The following is a 17,736-nucleotide window of genomic DNA, read 5'->3' on the forward strand; positions in this document are numbered from 1 at the left end:
AGGACGGGGTCATACCATGTAAGGCCTTATAGGTTAACAGGAGGATTTTGAACTTGAATCAACTGGGAGCCTGTGAAACTAACACAGGAGTGATGTGTTCTGTTCTGCTATTTCTGTTATTATTTTTAACCTTTCTTCTTCTTCTTTTTATTATTATAATTATTATAATTATTATTATTATTATTATTAGAGCATTTTCATCCTGTCACGCGGTTGGGGGCGCGCCGCTGATCCTCTGGCCGCGCATGCGCACTGGCAGCCTAGCCGGTATGACAGCTCCATCCCGGTGGAACTCTTAGCTCCGCGGCTACTGCCGGCTTTTGAATGGTGCTGCGGTTGGAAGCCCAGGCTGAACGGGGATGCGAGGATTAAAGGAATAGTCGGCGGTCACTAAGCAGAAGAAACCCCAGAGAAACGTTGCCTGCGCTGAAGAAGAGGTAAGCAAAGCTCAGAGTCACGCACGGCGGAGTCGCGTCGGGCGGCTTTTCTGTCCTTGGATTAGTTCGTGAGCTGGTAGCTAGCGAGGCTAGGCTAACAACATGGATGCTGCCTGCCTGCCTTCCTTTGCGGGGAGATTATCAGCTTTAGCCGAGCCGACGGTGACGGCCAGTTCCGTGCTTTGTTTGAGTCGTCACCGCGTCCTCGGAACGCTAACGCGAACTCGGGGTGTTCAACCGATTCCCGAAAAGTGTCTAAATTCTCGGGCGTCGAATGAAAGACGCGCAGGATAAATCCGGATTTGCACGCGGCTTTAATTGAGCGCGAGGCGGATGCCTGTGAAACTTAGGCAGCAGAGAGAGACAGGTGCAGGGGGGGGGGGGGCGGCTCGGACGGGTTCGGTTGGAACGGAGCAGGTGCTGCCTGGAGAGGAGGGCGGAGGGTAAACCGCTGCTCCTGTCCAACCCCAACCTTCAAAGCTGCCCTCTCCGCCCCGCTTTGATCTCGTAAGTGGGCTAGTTAGACGTGAACTGCCCCCCCGGGGGGTGGGGGGTGGTTATGGCTCAGCTGGTTGAAGTGGGGAAGGCCTCGCGGATCTCAGGACCGGCTGACTCAGAAAGGAGCTTCTCTGTTCCTGGACAGTGGGGGGTTCAGGACTGAGCTGGAACCAGATGATCCCCTTCAGGAGAAAACCGTTTGGTGTGTTTTGAGCACTTCAGTGCTCCTCACACAGTCTGCTAAGACCGGGTGGACTTTATGAAATGTGGTTCTGTGTTCTGGAGCAACAGGTCTGATGGAAATGACAGCATTTGTCAACTTTTATCAGGTTTCCACAGGGACACTTTAGGAGAGATCTGCTTTGGATGATGTTCACGTGTTTTGCTGTTCTTGGACAGTCAATGACGGCCCAACGGCATTAAAGAAGAAAGGAAACGTTGGTTCATCAACTGGAAGCTGATTTAGCATCAGTGCAAAACTAGTTTTTATAGTTTTTCTTGCAGAATGGAAGCATAGTTTGGTTTATTTATAGATGAACAACGTTGTTCAAAGGCTGATTTTAAGTGGGAATTATCACACTTCTCTTCTGACAGTCAAGATGATCTAACTCTTCTGAGAAGTGTGTCATCGCATAGTTATAGGAGTGTTTATTCGTCACAATGGCAGTTTTTTTTTTTTTTAGCAGGCAGGTCTCATCCTGTCAGTTTTCCTGAGCAAATGTAACTGTTCAGATCTGATTGGAATAATCTGTCATTGTCCTGGACACTAATTTTCCAGGAACAATTGTTGCTTTTCCTTGTATTGTTTTTCCAGACCGCACAGTGTTTTGTGTTGGAGTAGTCATCTTCAATACACCTGACTCCATTTTATAAAGAGAAAAGCCTTTTTCTGCTTGGGTCATTCACGGATCAGGGTTCAGATGAAAGAAAGAAAACTGAAACTGAAAGAAGAATCGACTGAAAAACAGTAGACGGGAAATATGCATGGACTGTGACTGTGTTCTTAAATCCAATGATTTTCCATCTCTAGCTTTCTTAGAAATGTATTATTGGCTTATACATAGTTGAGTATTTCTAAGATAGCTTTACTTATGCTGAGGATCCTGGTGGATTAGCGGGTTGGGATCCCAGCTCATCTGCAGGAGCCTGGTATAATGAAGATCCTTGCTATACACGGTGCTCTGGAAATGGAGCTTGGTGCGATTCCCCTGCTGTCCTGGGCAGGGACGGGATCAAGAAACAAAAACAAAAATGCTTTTATGAGAAGTACCTCATAGAAATGACCATGCTTTGCTGCTCAGCAGTTTTGTTCCAAACCACAAGTTGGCATTGCAAACGGGGAACTGCTCTCTAAGCTGTCAGCATTAAAAAAGTTCAGAACACTGTTTCGACTGTGATGCTGATCTTGTTCATCTGTGTCAAAGATTTTTGAATGCGAATGGGAAACCTGTGTAAACATAGGTTTCAGTTTTCCCCTGTGGAACAAGTTGATATTTTTTATGGAATTAATAATTAAGAAGAACAACTGTGTTTGGGCCTCTGGAGTCAATTCATCAACAGATTTTACTTAAGTTTTGTTCCACCTGGAAATGATGACAGTGACATTGACTTTTAGGAGAACAGGAATGAATGACTCCTCAGCTTTTCTAACAGGAAGTACCTGCTGGTTCCAAGTATCCAAAGTCCCATAGACTTCTATAAACAGTTGTTAGTCATTCTATTGGTCAGAAGAACCATTCTGGATCTGATACCTTTTTAACATGTTCTTGATAATCTTATCTTGTTGTTTTCTTCTTTTTGTAGTGTTGGTTATTCAAGTTCTAAACTGACCAATCAGATGCCTGAAAAAATAATATGTAGACTCACATCCAACGCATGAAACATTTGATTGGCAGATTCTCCTGAGCCCACTTTGAAATGTTTGGGGTGTGGACTTCCAACGAGCTCACTTTCTCTTAGGTGAGTGTAGTTGCCATAGAAACGGTAACTCGGACTGACTCAGACCAATCGCTGCTTCCTGGCGATTTTTGGCTCCAACGTGGCGGTGTCTGTTTCGTGAAAACATGACGACTGAATTGGCTTCACGTGGGTGGAGCTGGAAGCAAACTATTTTCTGTGGCTGACGTCCGCAGGTTGAGTTCTCATAGACAGTTAATGGACAGGTTTTACTGAGCAATTGCAGGTAGATGTTCAGTTCCACCTGGAGAAGATGACAGCAGCTCAACTCTCCATTATCCTTTATGCAACAGTAGAACTACATGGAATTGTTCTTGTCATACACTGAGATATTTATTGTCCGCTGCATTCAAGAAGGAGCAGGACAAGCTTCTTCACATGCATGTTCGTTTTTGCAGACACAAGCAAGAAGTGAAATGAACAGTCGGATGCTTATACTGTTGAAATCCTGTGAGAGGGAGGTTAAAAGACCTTAAGAGCATCCTCTAGAAGTAAAAGTCTTTCTGAGGTGAAGTACAGCAGCCTGACAGTCGGCGCTGCTCTGACAGATCCTGCAGCACTGCCGTGCAATAGTGTGGGATGTTCCAAAGACAGCGGGAATCAGACGTTTTGTTTTGCAACCTTAGCATGTTTGAGCCCATTTACAGAGCTGACTCGGGAATGCTGACTCATGTCAACAGGAACCAAACTAATTAATTAGCCTGGCTTTTGTGCATATTAACACTGCAGTGCCAGCCTCTTCACTCTGCTTTTAGTGACATGTTAGTGAGGCTAGCATGCGTGAAGTAAAGCCCTGCCTCTTGTACTCAGTGCGTCTTCCTCCTTTGTCTGGTCTGACCTGAGTGTTCACGTCTCATGGGTTAGTAGTATCTTTGCTGCTTTGTTGTTGTTTTGGACAGGTTTGTCGGGTCTAATAATGGACGGTAAATGAGGATTTTGTTTTATAAATATCTTTAAAGTGCCAAAGCGTTTGGTTTCATGAAAGGAGGATATTTACATTTTCTTGGTACTTTGTCAGGAATCCTTCTGCTCCTCTATTTGCATTTATGGAAAACCTCTTTCATCAGAAGCTGTATTGTGTTCATGAATACCCACTGCAGCTGTGTCCTGCCATACAGCCTGTTGTAGTTCTTGTATATTTGCTTGGTAGGATAAATACAAGAAAAGAGCGCTGTGACCATTTACAGGAGTTCTTTCAATCATGTGGAGGTGATTCAGTTTCTCAGATCAAGAAAACAGAATTGCTGCCGCTGAAGTTCTTTCATCACCATAAGCTGACAGCGTGAATACAGAAGGAAATCTGCGGGTGGTGTGATGCTGAGAAGTCAACAGAAGACTTCCTGGAGCATTGCTGGATGCAGGCTTATGAATGTGTAGTGGCTGTTGAAGCATGGACTCCAGCCTCAGTCCTCTCCTTGAGATGATCCTCAATGCTTGACTAGATTTCGCTCGACAGTCCTCCCCTGGCTGCAGTTATTCCTGTTGCTGCTGCACCTTTTTACTCCCACATTTTGTCCTTCATCTCAAGTGTTTGATAATACGATGGATACAGCACTGTATGAACAGCCAGCTCGTTTGCCATTGGCCTTTTGAGTTTTATCCTCCCTATAAAGGATGTTGCTGACCGTCAGCAGTCTTCTGTGTAGCTTCTCATTCAGTCATTCACTCATATAGTTTCCAGCGCCTGTATGAGTTTCACTTTTTGGACTGTATGACAAAAACAATGATATGTTCTTTGTTTTGGAGATGTACCTGTAACCCACCAACTGAATACCTCATAAGCTTGATACAGAGTTCCACTGGTCAAAGCTTTGGGTGGAGGAGTCTGGCCATGATTAGTCAAACACAAATACACCCACCCACACCCACACATGCACACACATGCACTCACACACACACACCGACCCACCCACGCGCACACACAAAGATTTAGTGTGATGATAATCCGAAGACCTCTGGTGAATTGTCTTTATTGGTTAATCCCAGTCAGGAGGGGGAGAATCTGTGTCACAATTGGTTAATCCATGGCACACTTGTAGGCGGGAATTAGGGAGGTGTTAGATCAATGTGCTTTCAGACCCGTAGTGAGAAAACTGCATGGTAGCGTTGGCAACTGACCATCTGGTGTTCTGAAGGCATCAAGAACAAAGCTTTATCTGTTTCTTTTTCAGGCACGACAGTGGATCATTACAGCAGGGGCTTTGTCTGTTTTTGGGGTGTATCACTTCTCAGAGTCCAACCTTTTTCTCCAAATGTTTGTGTTTAAAGATAATCCATGTATATTTAGATTGAGAGAAGCCAATCGGCTGCTCCTCCCTCCCAGTACACGCCTGTCCAGCAGGACATGTCCGCTTCACTTTAGACGACAGGTCTGTGTGATTTCTCTGCAGGAAAAAAAACAGAATCTAAAAAAATCCAGAAGTTATCTTGACTGATGTAAAATGGAATTCAACTTGGTGTCTCTACTTTCTTTTGGCTTTCACATCTAAAAAATCTAGAAGCACAGGAAGAAAGACTAAAGAATTTGCCAATTTCCTCTTTTTTGACACGATGCAATCAAACAAAATGGGTCACATTTTCTTAGCGATTCCGTTTTTGGAAGCTGACAGTTTCTTATGTTTGATATTTGTAGAGGTTTTAGCGTTGAGCTATCATCTTTTGCGCAACAAGCTAGTTCCTTCTACCTATTGAGGTGAGGAGAGTCAACGTTCCACTATAAAAATATTCAATCAGATGCGTGTGTTGTGTGTCTGGGTAAGTCAACACAGGGGAAGCCTGCTGTGCTCTGGCCATTCACAGTTGGTTTGGTTTTCATGGCACACCTGCTCTCATTACCTCCTGCTAGGAGAAAAGCCAGCAGGTTCACATTCAGCAGCTCTTTGGGATGACCTTAACCACACAGGCTCTTCTTTCAGTAGATTTTTCAGACATTGGGATTTATGATTACATATGCCAGTTTTTTGGTTTATCTTTTTGGTTTATCTTGTTTTTTGCTGAAGCAGAAGACTTTTTTTAGACAAAAAAAGGGTAATTTTATTGGACATAGATTCTGCAAAGCAGTGAGGGTGTAACGGTACACTAAAATCTCAATTCGGTTCGGTTCAGAAGTATCGAGCTTCAGTTTGATACTTTTTCTGTATTTTTTTCGTAGAAAAAAGGTAGAAAAAATTTCTTGCAAAATACATTTATTGGTTTTATATAACAATAATAACATTAACCTATGAAGGTGATCTGCTATATAAAATATAACAACTATTAGCTGCAGGTGAGTGGATAATTAACACTGGCCTGAAAAACAAACAAAAAGTCAGAAACGGTACAAAAGTGATCCGAAACCAAATTGCCGTACCGAAACGGTTTGGTCCAACTACGTGTACCGTTACGCCCTTACAGAGCAGTATGAGTTTATTAGAAACTTGCCTCTGAGTTGTGGGTGGAACTGGTGGTGGGGAGTAAGCCTTCACTAATTTCCCATCAACCCTTTGTTTTCACTCTCTCCTGCTAGCTTAACAAAAATCAACAAAAATGGCAGCAACATCAGAGCTAATCCATCCGTACAGTTTAGATCCAGATTCCAGCTCAAACGAGGAAAACAAAGACGTTCATGGATTTATTCGTCTGCATCAGAAAAGGGCGGAGCAGGAAGACTATGGCCTGCCGGCTGTAGTTTCTACATAACTACAAGCTAATCTGCTCCTAATTTACCACAAGAAATACTCAAACACTGTTTTTATTTGAATTTTTCTATAAATGTCCTCCATGATGAGAAAAAGGATACAGGAACATGCTGATAATACCCAAAACACTATTTTTATTGGAGAGGGTCTCTAAGACTTCGTCCTAACTGACCTTTTGAGCTTGATTTGGTTTGTCGGTGGCAAAAAATGGATAAAACTGTAGGGGGGTGCAGGTGACCTTCACGAAATATCAAGTTTGGAGGTTACTTGGTGAGCCCGTAGAAGAAGAATGCATGCAGCCTGGCTGTTGGAATTGAAATGAGATAATCAGAGGGTAGCTGGTAAAGGCATCCTACAGGGATCCAATGGGCACTTCCATGTCACGTGGACACCCCGGGCGTGCAGCAGATGTGGACGGCTATTACTTGCCCCTTACTAATGACTAGAGTGTCTTCTGTTTGTTTCTGTTCACACTGTTTTCAGTTTAGGTGCTATTTATTTCCCCCAAACCAGCAGGATGAACAGTTTTAATTGTGATTGGTAGTTATTTCATGGAATTGACTCTGTCCCTTCTTAACTCCACTCCCCCCGTTGGCTTCATCAGTTTTAATTAATTTGACCAACATGTTTGGAGTAAAAAGCTGCTGATTAAACTTAGTGCAAATCCTCACATTTGAGGTGTTTTAAATTTTCTGTGAATGGTTTGAAATATCAGAAAAACGAATGATTCACTGTAATAAAGAAGATACTGGTACTTGCACATTAAGGGGATGATTTCAAAAAACCCTTTAACCTCATAAGACAAACTGGATCCATTTTTTGGTTTGTTTTCTTTGCTGTTTGAACAGTTTGGGACTTGATGAGTGTAGAAACAAAGACCTGTCTTTTGACATGCTTCTAAGAATACATATGAAGACATTAGACAGTATTTGGCCCGTTTAGGTGGACACCAACCCCTTGAAGAGTAGAAGGTGTTTTTGGTCTGGAGAAGCCCACGTTGGTGAAGGAGGATCCCAGGTCCTAGAAAATGAAGCCAGGCTGAGATTCTGAGGAAGCTTTGAAACACACGCCTGTTGAACACTTGGAGGACAATTGCTTTTCTGTTACAGTCCCGCAGTTTTTAGATCTTCTTTGTGAAGCCACACTAGGTCCAGTTTGCTTCAGTTCCTTCTGGTTCTGTGTTTGGTTGGGTCCTGGCTTTGGTTTTCTGCATAGCCTTCTGAAGCACAAGTATGATTCAAATGCAGCATCTTTATGAACCTGACACCAGGAAACCTTCACTCCTACACAACATTCTAAACCCATGCTTTTCTAAAACCTGTTATTGTGTGTTTCTTAACCCTGTCATACTGATATGTTAGGTACCGTTCACTCAGTAACCATCTTCTCCCCATTGTTCACACCTACAGCAAAATATAAAAAAGCTTTGCTTCAGTTTCTGTGAACTCCGTCACAGCCAGGTTTTTTCTTTTCTTTTTTTTTTCCTTTCCATGTTTTCTTATTCTGGCTCATTTGACCTCTGGTGGTCTTTTTCTGTCATCTGCTATCCTTTGATTCTTTGTCCCACCTCCCCCATGGGTGGATATGGGCTGTTTGCAGGTGAAAAATTGGCAAATCTCTAAAGGGCCCATAGGAAATGTCAAAGCCGTAACCCTCAGTTAGCTCATAAAGAGAGAATGAAGGAAAACACGATGAGAGCCAGTAGGGTTGTGCCGATGGACGATATCATTGTCCATCGTGAAGGGTGACTGACATCCCGATGGAGAGACCACCATCGTGATGCCACGCCCCCGCCACGTTGCGCGTCGACACCATAAGCCGCGGTTACATGTACTAAATATCTTGATGGGATCAATGGTCGGATTAGAATCCAACCGTGTACATGGGCCCAGAAAAATGTTTTCAGAATATAAAAACGTTCACTAAGGTCACACTTTCCGTCGGAATAAATCATTCGCACATGCGCAGTAGGGTTTGAAAAACGGAAGGATATAAACTCCGCCGAGCGGCTTTTTTTTTTCAAACTTTATTGTATGTAACAATTCAATACAAAACAATGTTAAACAGCGCCGAGCGGCTATATACATTGACATGTCAGCTCGGTAATATACGAGACGGTCTTCTAAACGTGCCTTTAATAATGTTACGGTTATTATGAAACACCTGTTCGCTCATCATTTGAATTTTAATCCGTGTGGTCAGTGCTTTTTCTGAACGAAGCCAGGATTAGCAGTATGCTAACACGGGCTAACAACATTAGCTTTGGGTGGTGCTGCTTGCTGGCTGCACGTAAACATGTAAGAATAACATCAGCCTTTATTTAGTCGGGACACGACTGGAAACACAAATCCGCGTGATTGTTTGAATGTTTTCTAAGGACTGAGCGACATTTCTGCTTTGAAGCTCAAACCGCTGTGTGTGCTGACGATCCGAGCTGTGCTCAGACACACACTTTTAGACCCGGTTCTACTAGCGGACTACTTCTTTTCTATTTTGTTTGTTATTTTTTTTTGTTAAAGTCACTTCCCTCAGTTTATACTGGATCATCGCGGATTAGTCATCAGTTGGGAAATAAAATGAAAAAAGCAAAAAAACGAATAGCAGTTATATAAGAACGAAAAATGTAAAAATACCCCCCCCCCCCCCCGACGATGTCATCGTCCATCCCGATGGTTGACAGCAAACATCGTCAACGGCCAATTTAAGGGACATCGCCCAACCCTAAGAGCCAGCAACTTTCGTTTTCCCTATGAATGCTTAACCATACCTTTACCACATACTTGACAATGGTACATTCCATTTTCATGACAACCCTCAAGGTGACTGTGCAACCCTCAAGGAAACTGCAGAATGCATCTATGCTTCTCTCTATGACAGGCACACAACCTGCAACCTGCTCCCGTGCGGGTCAGTCCCACCCACCTGTACAGGTACAAGAAACTGAGGCTTCAGGGGTTGCTACAGAGAATCACAATGACAGCAGTACAGGAACTCAAAAAAAATGTACTTTTTATGTATCTGTAGCTGTTGGATACAACACTAACTGACTGTATGAAAGAGGTAACACTGGGGTTTTAGTGCCTTGCTGAAAGGCATTAAACCAGACATTCCTCTGCTAGAAGAAAAGCCCTCCTTCTGCACTTCATAGCCTGTAAGTAAATTTGATTTGGTGCGTTTTCTTTCTGCAGGTCAGTGGCAACTTGAGTGAGAGAGCAGATAAACCATGGACCATCAGAGGCAGAGGACTCTGTCCACATCCGGCGAGTCTCTGTACGTTGTTCTTGGAGTCGACAAGAACGCCACGACAGAAGACATCAAGAAATGCTACAGGTGAGTGATTGTTCACAGGCAGATAGAGCTGTGACGTAATCTCCGTTGCATTTAGTCTGTCAGCCACTAGAGGGCCGAGGAGTCATTTTCTGATCGATCTATCCAGCTTCATTCAGTTCTCATTCAGTGCAGAGATTTACATGTATGATTCATTGAACTGGGAGAAGTGATAACAGCACCAGCTGTGCATGTGTGGAATCTGACATGCGGCATCTTTACTGAAAGTCTGAAGAACTTTGCAGTCTTTATGATAAAATAAACATGACAGAAAGCTATGTCTGTTTTGATATTTAATTAAAAGCGATGACTTTGTCATTACTCTGAAAATGAAAGGTCGCTATGGACAAATTCACTCTTACTGTCATAGCATAAACCATAAACTAAATGAAAGTGGGCCAAACACGTGCTCCTGTGATTCATTGGTCATCCTGTTCTTGCTTTTTTGGCCATACAGAATGTCATCAAATCCCTGCTGGTCTCATGTCCCCACCAGGCAGGACAGACTTGTCTGTCTGATGTTTAACCAGTCCCAAAGCTTATGGTTCAGCAAAAGCCCCAATCTCTCCAGGCCCTGGCTGCAGAACCAACGGCCAGTTCTGGACGGCACTGACCGGAAACGAAAGTCTCATAAAAAACGTTCTGTTGTCCACTGACTCCGACAATCACAGGTTTTCCTCTTTTAAGCTTCAGGAAAAGTTTATTTACAATTCTGACTACTTTTTAATGTCAATTTTAAAAGGGTTATGTTTGTTGTTTCAAGACTTGTACTGTAAATTCCGGACTATGAGCCGCTACTTTTTTCCTGCGCTTACAGCCCTGCGGCTTATTCTGGCGGCTGCCTTGAACGTACTTTTGATCTCGGAGCTGGGGTTGAATGCGTAATCCAACTCTTAGCAGCAAGCCAATTATTTATCTACACACCTCTAAGCAGCCAAACAGCATGGACCTCACTTCAGGTCTTAGACACTTCAGTCATGGTTCAACAAAAAGAAACACGCATGCCCGACCGCATCCCAGAATCCTTTGGTGCCGTTAGACCCAACGTGCACGTGATCGTCACTACAATATGATGAAGCTTTCAAGTTAAAAGCAATCGTTAAACGCAGTGTGAAAAAATCCACCATCACCATCGGGTTTGGAAAAGCCGGTCAGCTGCGTGACGGAGAGGACAGCGCATGCTCAGGAGTGAATTGACCTCTGAGTCATAGTGACACTAGCCCATCTATTAGCAGCTCCGTAATATACGAGATGATGTTCTCCTGCTGCTCGTTCACATAGAGCTGCGGGACAGATGGCAGTCTGAAGACTCCCACACGTAACAACGCATCCTCTCTCGCCCGTCATCCACAAAACGTACAGTATTCAGTCCGATTGCTCTGCACAGACACAATTCGCTCCGTCCACCAGCAGCCGTGCGCTGAGGCGCGCGCTTTTCAGTCGCCGCTGCTTTATTTTACTGGTGTGTTTTTTTAACCAGTCCCGTTACTACCATAATGCTGCCGCGACACAAGCGGAAGGAGAGCTGCTCTCCCGTTCTCCTCTCCATCCACTGTGGCTCCTTGCTCATTCTTTAAACACTGAAAATCGCGGATGTAAATTTCCTCATCATAACTGAGGGATGTAATGTTGATTATATGGTTACTGTTTGTAATTTTATGCATGATACCTCAATTGTCAATAAGTAAAAAAAAACTAAACACACCCAAAAAAAAAAAGCATAACTGAGGAACTTGTGAACAGGAGTGAGGAGCATGCTGTTTGTTGGATGTGGATATCTTCAAATACTTGAGCTGACGCTATGCCGACTCCTCCCACAGTGAGGTTAAAAGTGGCATTAAGTCTGGGAGTCAGGACATGCTTTGACAGGCTGGCCGCGTTGCTGATTGCATGCGGCTTGTACACTGAAGCGGCTTATGTATGTATGAAGGTAGCTCAACACTTGAAAAGGAGTGGGGGCGGCTTGTAATCGGGTGTGCTCTATAACCCGGAATTTACGGTATGTCATTAGTATGGAAAATCACATTCCTCTGCAAAGACAAACCAGAACAAATGATGACTTTGTCTTCAAACCTTCAAAATAAAGCTCCCGGTAATTTCAAAAATGAGACGTACTGACCCACTTTTTGTTTCAGCATTTTTTAAAATCTTGTGTGAATGCCGCGTTACAAAGCTTTGACCAAGGTCAAGCCTTCATCAAAAAGGAAGTCCGTTATTATAGAGTACAGAGAAAGATGTGATGGCGTCTGGAGCAAATCTGCATGTAGGCAATAAAAGCCTACGTGAAAACAATCTGTGAGTCTGCGACATAGCGAGGGAACACTGTAAACAAAAAAAATGACGTTTGAAGTTTGATCATTTCTGCTTCTGGCTGACGATGTTGGGCGCCATCCGGGTCCCTCCCCCCAGTTTGAGTCGTTTTCATTTAAATGCCATTATGCCTCTGCATTTTTCAGGAAACTGGCGTTAAAGTTTCACCCCGACAAAAACCCGGACAACCCAGATGCAGCGGAGAAGTTCAAAGAAATCAACAACGCCCACTCCATCTTGGTCGACCCCACAAAGAAGAACATCTACGACAAATACGGCTCTCTGGGGCTTTACGTGGCGGAACAGTTCGGAGAGGAGAATGTCAACACTTACTTTGTCTTGTCAAGCTGGTGGGCAAAGGTAAGACGAATGTATTTACTGAGACATCTAAATACAGCTAGCAGCACCACGGAAAGCACATCTGGAAGGAAGTATTGGACTTCTACTCCCCTTTTGTCCTGAATACTTGCAGTACTGCAGCGAATCACATTGTTTCCTGTAAGGATGAATATTTATGGTTGAACTGTGACGTTTTTAGCTGTTACAGATATTTACTGAGGAACCGAATCAACACTCCTAATGTTAAACAAACAGCTTTTTGGAACGAAACAAGCATTTAAGCAACCAAACAAAAGGCTGAAAGGTGTGGCTCAAGAGTAAAAAAATCTATCATGCCAACAGTTAAAAAAAATGTAACGTTTTCATAGTTCCAAACTGTTACTTCTACACATCTAGATTCATTTCTAAAGACTGGACCTGTTCACGGCTGTTTTTGTAGATCATGAATGTCCATCATCAGAAAAATGCCACGAGAACCCCTTTTTCCTTGGAGGGGGTCTTCAAACTGATGTGAAATGAGTAAAACATCTGCATGTGTTTGATCCCACAGGCCTTGTTTGCCTTCTGCTGCCTGGCAACAGGCTGCTACTGCTGCTGCTGCCTGTGCTGCTGCTGCAACTGCTGCTGCGGCAAATGTAAACCTCGGCCCCCGATGGACCAGGAGCCAGACTTCTACGTGTCTCCTGAGGACCTGGAGGCGCAGATGACCGCCGAGGAGAAAGGTAACCACAAGCAGACACTCAGCGTGCTCAGAAATGTCACTTGATGGCATTTAGGATTTAGGCCGCTGGATTTTCCAAAATAATGTCCAGGTGTCTCTGCACACACTGAACCAGTGTCATCTTTTTCTTCACTGGTAGTTTTTGTTTTTGCTGCTTCCACACTCCACAATTCAGAGCCGTTCTTCCTGTTCTTTTATTGGATTGATGTTTGACGTGTGCTTCACGATAGTCTGTGTTTTTCTTTCCAGACGGCAGTGATCCGATCGTCATGCAGCCGTCATCGGCCACAGAGACCACCCAGCTCACCTCTGACGCTCACCACAGTTACAAGACTGACTCCTATTGAACACACAAACACACAGCTCGCAGCTACTAGGGCTCGGTGGTAGACCCACCTGTACAATCCCAACAATAGTTGTTTTTTTAATCAGGATGCAAACGGAGTCTTTCTACGTCTGCATGTGTCAAATAGTAGGTTTTTGTGTCTGTGAGACCACCCCGTCTGTCAGCCGCCATCCTCTCTTAACTGCTGCTTAGAGCGAGCTCTGTGAGCAGCAGCATGTTTGAGCCTCTGAGCGCGCTCCAGCTCAACAGGAGCGCCGCCGTCTGACAAAAGCTGTTGGAGGGATTCAGCTGTATCAGCTGTGCAGAAATATGCAAAAACCACTGAAACCTTCAATGGCCATTGGACGGTCTGCTTTGGGGATCAACCCTTTGATTCAGAAGCCACAGATGATTTTATCACCCAGCCCTAACGCTGCTCCATCAGCCAAAACACACCTATTGCATCTTGAATTCTTCTGCTCCTACTTTGTAATGCGTCTGTCTGTTCCTCTTCTCTCTTCTGAAGATGACGCATGAAGACATCAGACACTTTTTCCTCCCATTTCATTTAAGTTTAATAAAGGGAAGAAATGGGTGGAGCCTGCTGAGAGATCCAGGCTTTAAGCATGGACGACTGCAAACCAACCTGCTCCAAGTATTGATTTGGATTCCTTGTATGACAGAAGACACACCAGCTTTGATCGTTTTTAAACAGCAGTAGATGGTAAAACATGAACATTTCTGCAACTAGATGTTGATGACGTTCAATGAGATTGTAATGGCGATGAACGGGTTCTGCTCTAGTCCGCCTGAGCAGAAACGATGGTTCCAGTCCTTTTGGCTCTTTTACCGACTCTGAACTTCAGTCCACGCTGGTTACAGAGGAACCTGAACGGACTTTGAGCTTTTTAGGACTAAAGAGGATGCTGGTGGTGGATGTGTGTCTGCCTGGACGGATGTTGAGGCTTGTTTGTTTTTAACTATGCAGGAGCGTCCAAACTCTGGCCCGAGGGCCAACGGCGGCCTTACGTCCATTTGGAATTGGCCCTCAAGAAACTCTATTTATGGTTTTCAGAGCTCACATTTTCGCATTTTAATCATTTTTTTTTAAATTGTCAGATGACTGGACCAGCTAAACTTTATATGTTTATGGTCCCGCCCATTTGCCCATATTTGGAGTGATTGGGGGCGGAGTACGCTCAACACTTTGTTAACTATCCCAGCTGTCTTCTGTCTGCAGGAGTCCGGAAGAGTTCAAAAAGCAGACAAATGTCTGAGTGTCAGTCCGACATCACCCCTCTCTTCTCTGTTTTAGTTCTACAGACCAGAAAAAAGATGTAAATGTTGTTGAAAGTGTACGTTTAGATGTATTTGTTTCCAATTTAGATTTGATTTGTTTCCCTTTTATCTGTTCTTAGATCATTTTTGTTTGTAATGATTAATGTTGTTAATAAATCAATCTGATTACGTTGTTGATATCCAAAGTCTTATTCGTTGACGAAACGCACTTCCAAAGCATTTAACGCTGAAAGAGACCCAGTTTGAGGTTTCTTTCCACTAAAATTCGTCTCTTTGGTGTTTCTCTGATAGTTTCTCTTGAGTGGCACCACTTTCAGGGAAAGCCACTTTCATTTCAGGATAGTTTTGTTGCATCTGCATCAACGAGTATCCCTGTGCCCAGAAAGATTTCAGAGCGCTTGGGTGAACATGGACTCCCAACAAACAGAAATACTGTGTGAGTAGACTCCTGCCTGTGAAGGAAATGAAGCATTCTTTTATCCATTTTTTTCTTCTATTTCAAATATTTAAGTGAAGTCCTAGCTGGAATGTTGGGGGGGTTGTGTAGAAAGTCAATGTGAACTGTTGGACAGTGATGTAAATACACTCCGTGTGAAGGGTAGAGACGTGCAGGTTCTCTGGTTTTAGCATGACCCCATAATGTTCCATGTAAATGATGTGCGGTTGTAAAATAAATGTTTCTGAAGCTTCAGAGTCTGTGGCCTCACTCCCACTTTTATTCATCGACCTCAAAGTCTGGATTCCCAGGGATGACTTAAGGTCGTCCACATCTTAAAACCCCATCTGTTATGGAGTAGAAACCGATCGATGAGCTGACGATCTCGTCTTCGTGAAGACTGCTGAGGATGGTGTAGTGACTGACGTAACCTAAAAGTTACACAGAAGCTGTGTCGACGTTCTCCTTTAAGCATTATAACATTTATCCTGAAATAAATAACCCTGTTCCATTCAATGTGCAAAAACCAATTTGATTATTGTTATTGGTGTCTTTTCCAAATTTTACCGAGTCAAAGCTCATCAGATTAAACTCATCCAGAATCCTAAATGTTGACTCGTTTTCCATGTTCCGTATGTCCTTTAAAGTTCCGCTCCGAACATCTTTGATCTTTTTCCAAAATCTTTCCCAGGGGTCTTTTCATTATGACGATGTCGTTTACTCGTTCATCAAAAATGCACCTCTGCGTTGTGGCTGGCAATAATGGGGTAGAGTAAGCCCGCCCCCACTTCCCATCACCCACCTGTTTACCCCACCCCCGCTAGTTTACAGCCCCTCACAACCCCAATCTAACCCCATCTATTTGCATCGTAATGGAGTGGAGCAGGGAGCCCTTGGCCCCGCCCATAGCAGTTTCTCCGTCACCAATACAATCTTCTGAAAAACTGTATTTTTTTTCATCTGCTTCTGATTCATCGCATTTTGGATAAAAAAAATACTCAGCTAGGCTAAGTTATTCTAAATTATGTCCTCCCCCCATGAGAAAAATGCCACAAGAACATGTTCAAAACACCAAAAATACCAGTTTCCTCGGAGTGAAACTTTGATATACGCTGAGATGGAAAATTAATTATTGCAAGAAAAAACATTTGGGAAGAAAATTTAAACTCAGAAAGAACCAAAATACTGTCATCTTCTTCAATATTCCACTTTTTGTGCTAACTTGACTTCCTGCAGCAGACACCGGTGACGAAGAATAAAATCTTGTTAAATCAATATCAATTAAATCAATCAAATCATGTTAAAAAGAAAGCAAATGAACATGTGCTTTAGGGAAATCCAAAGTAAATATTTAAGTTATTAACAAAAGAGAAAGGAAAAATTATAAACATTTTAGAAAGTGAATCTTTGTCAATTAAACTGACATTCTGAGTCTCAGTCTTTCAAGCAATATTGTAGATGCCTTCAGGCATTTTCAATACAAGGCCTACATATCCTATATATCATTATATTTTATCCTATATATAGTTCTATATTTTTATCCTACATCTTCTTTCACTTTCGGCTTCTCCCATCAGGGGTCGCAACAGCGAAACAACCCTCCCTCAAGGATGAGTCGCATGGTAAACTTGGCAATGTTTTATGCCGGATGCCCTTCCTGACGCAACCCTCTCAATCCAACCGGGCTTGGGACCGGCACAGCAGCAGAGAAGGGAACAGGGAGCAGCCTGGATTTGAACCTAGGTTTCACGGACGGAGTGCGCCGCAAACCAGCACAAGCTGAACCGGCCCCCATATTTTATCCTACATATCATTCTATATTTTGTCTTATATATCATCCTATATATCATTCTATATATCATCCTATATGTCATTCTATATTTTACCCTATATATCATCCTATATGCTATATTCGTATCGGGTTTGATTGGATCAAGATCTTGTGATCACTGACCATCTTTACTGTTTTTCTTCAAACTCATTTCTGGACTGACGGGACGCTGACTGTCCATTCCATCAGATTAGTTCAGAAACTTGTACTGATAATATTGACAATATTGTGTTATCCACTATAAGCTTTTATTATGTTGTGCTGCTTGTTTTGAAGTGTGCAAGTTCACATTCACAGCAGGCAGAACGCAAACAACGTTCGTGCAGCCGTGCAAAGTTCCAGAGTTGTGTGTTTCTCTGAACTGGATCGTGATAAACCTGAATGCGGTTTCTGTGAGGGTGAAACCGTAGACGCAGCACAGCCTGGCAGGAGCTTAATCGGTCCACATACCAGCCACCGCCTCATATGGGCTGAGAGGATCAGCTCAGAGGCGTGGGGCAGAAACCCGATGCCCCACAGCACACGCAGGTTCCTGCAGATGGAGAGGAGCCGCCAGAAACAAAGAGCCCTTCCACTTCTC

The 17,736-nt window shown here is 43.5% G+C and overlaps 1 protein-coding gene across 2 annotated transcripts; it reads left to right on the top strand.

Annotated features, from left to right (window-relative positions):
- Positions 1-246: 246 nt before the first annotated feature.
- On the top strand, positions 247-15,582 carry LOC101168851 (dnaJ homolog subfamily C member 5). Of its 2 annotated transcripts, none has more exons than XM_004086321.4 (5): positions 247-437; positions 9,757-9,898; positions 12,352-12,565; positions 13,095-13,266; positions 13,515-15,582. In XM_004086321.4, exons 2-5 carry the CDS (start codon positions 9,792-9,794, stop codon positions 13,610-13,612), a joined length of 591 nt encoding a protein of 196 aa, XP_004086369.1. In that variant the 5' UTR covers positions 247-437; positions 9,757-9,791; the 3' UTR covers positions 13,613-15,582. The 2 variants fall into 2 exon arrangements, with proteins under 2 accessions (XP_004086369.1, XP_011471251.1); XM_011472949.3 differs by lacking the exon at positions 247-437 and adding an exon at positions 1,010-1,137.
- The last annotated feature ends 2,154 nt before the right edge of the window (positions 15,583-17,736 follow it).

This window comes from Oryzias latipes, chromosome 7, assembly GCF_002234675.1.
Source record: "Oryzias latipes chromosome 7, ASM223467v1".
Taxonomy (NCBI): Eukaryota; Metazoa; Chordata; class Actinopteri; order Beloniformes; family Adrianichthyidae; genus Oryzias; species Oryzias latipes.

Excerpts from the sequence above, each read along its gene's own strand:
- LOC101168851 (XM_004086321.4), top strand. The coding sequence starts at position 9,792 with ATGGACCATCAGAGGCAGAGGACTCTGTCCACATCCGGCGAGTCTCTG. Across the intron at positions 9,899-12,351 it reads GACATCAAGAAATGCTACAG|GAAACTGGCGTTAAAGTTTC; the intron begins GTGAGTGATTGT and ends TGCATTTTTCAG. Across the intron at positions 13,267-13,514 it reads GATGACCGCCGAGGAGAAAG|ACGGCAGTGATCCGATCGTC; the intron begins GTAACCACAAGC and ends TTTTCTTTCCAG.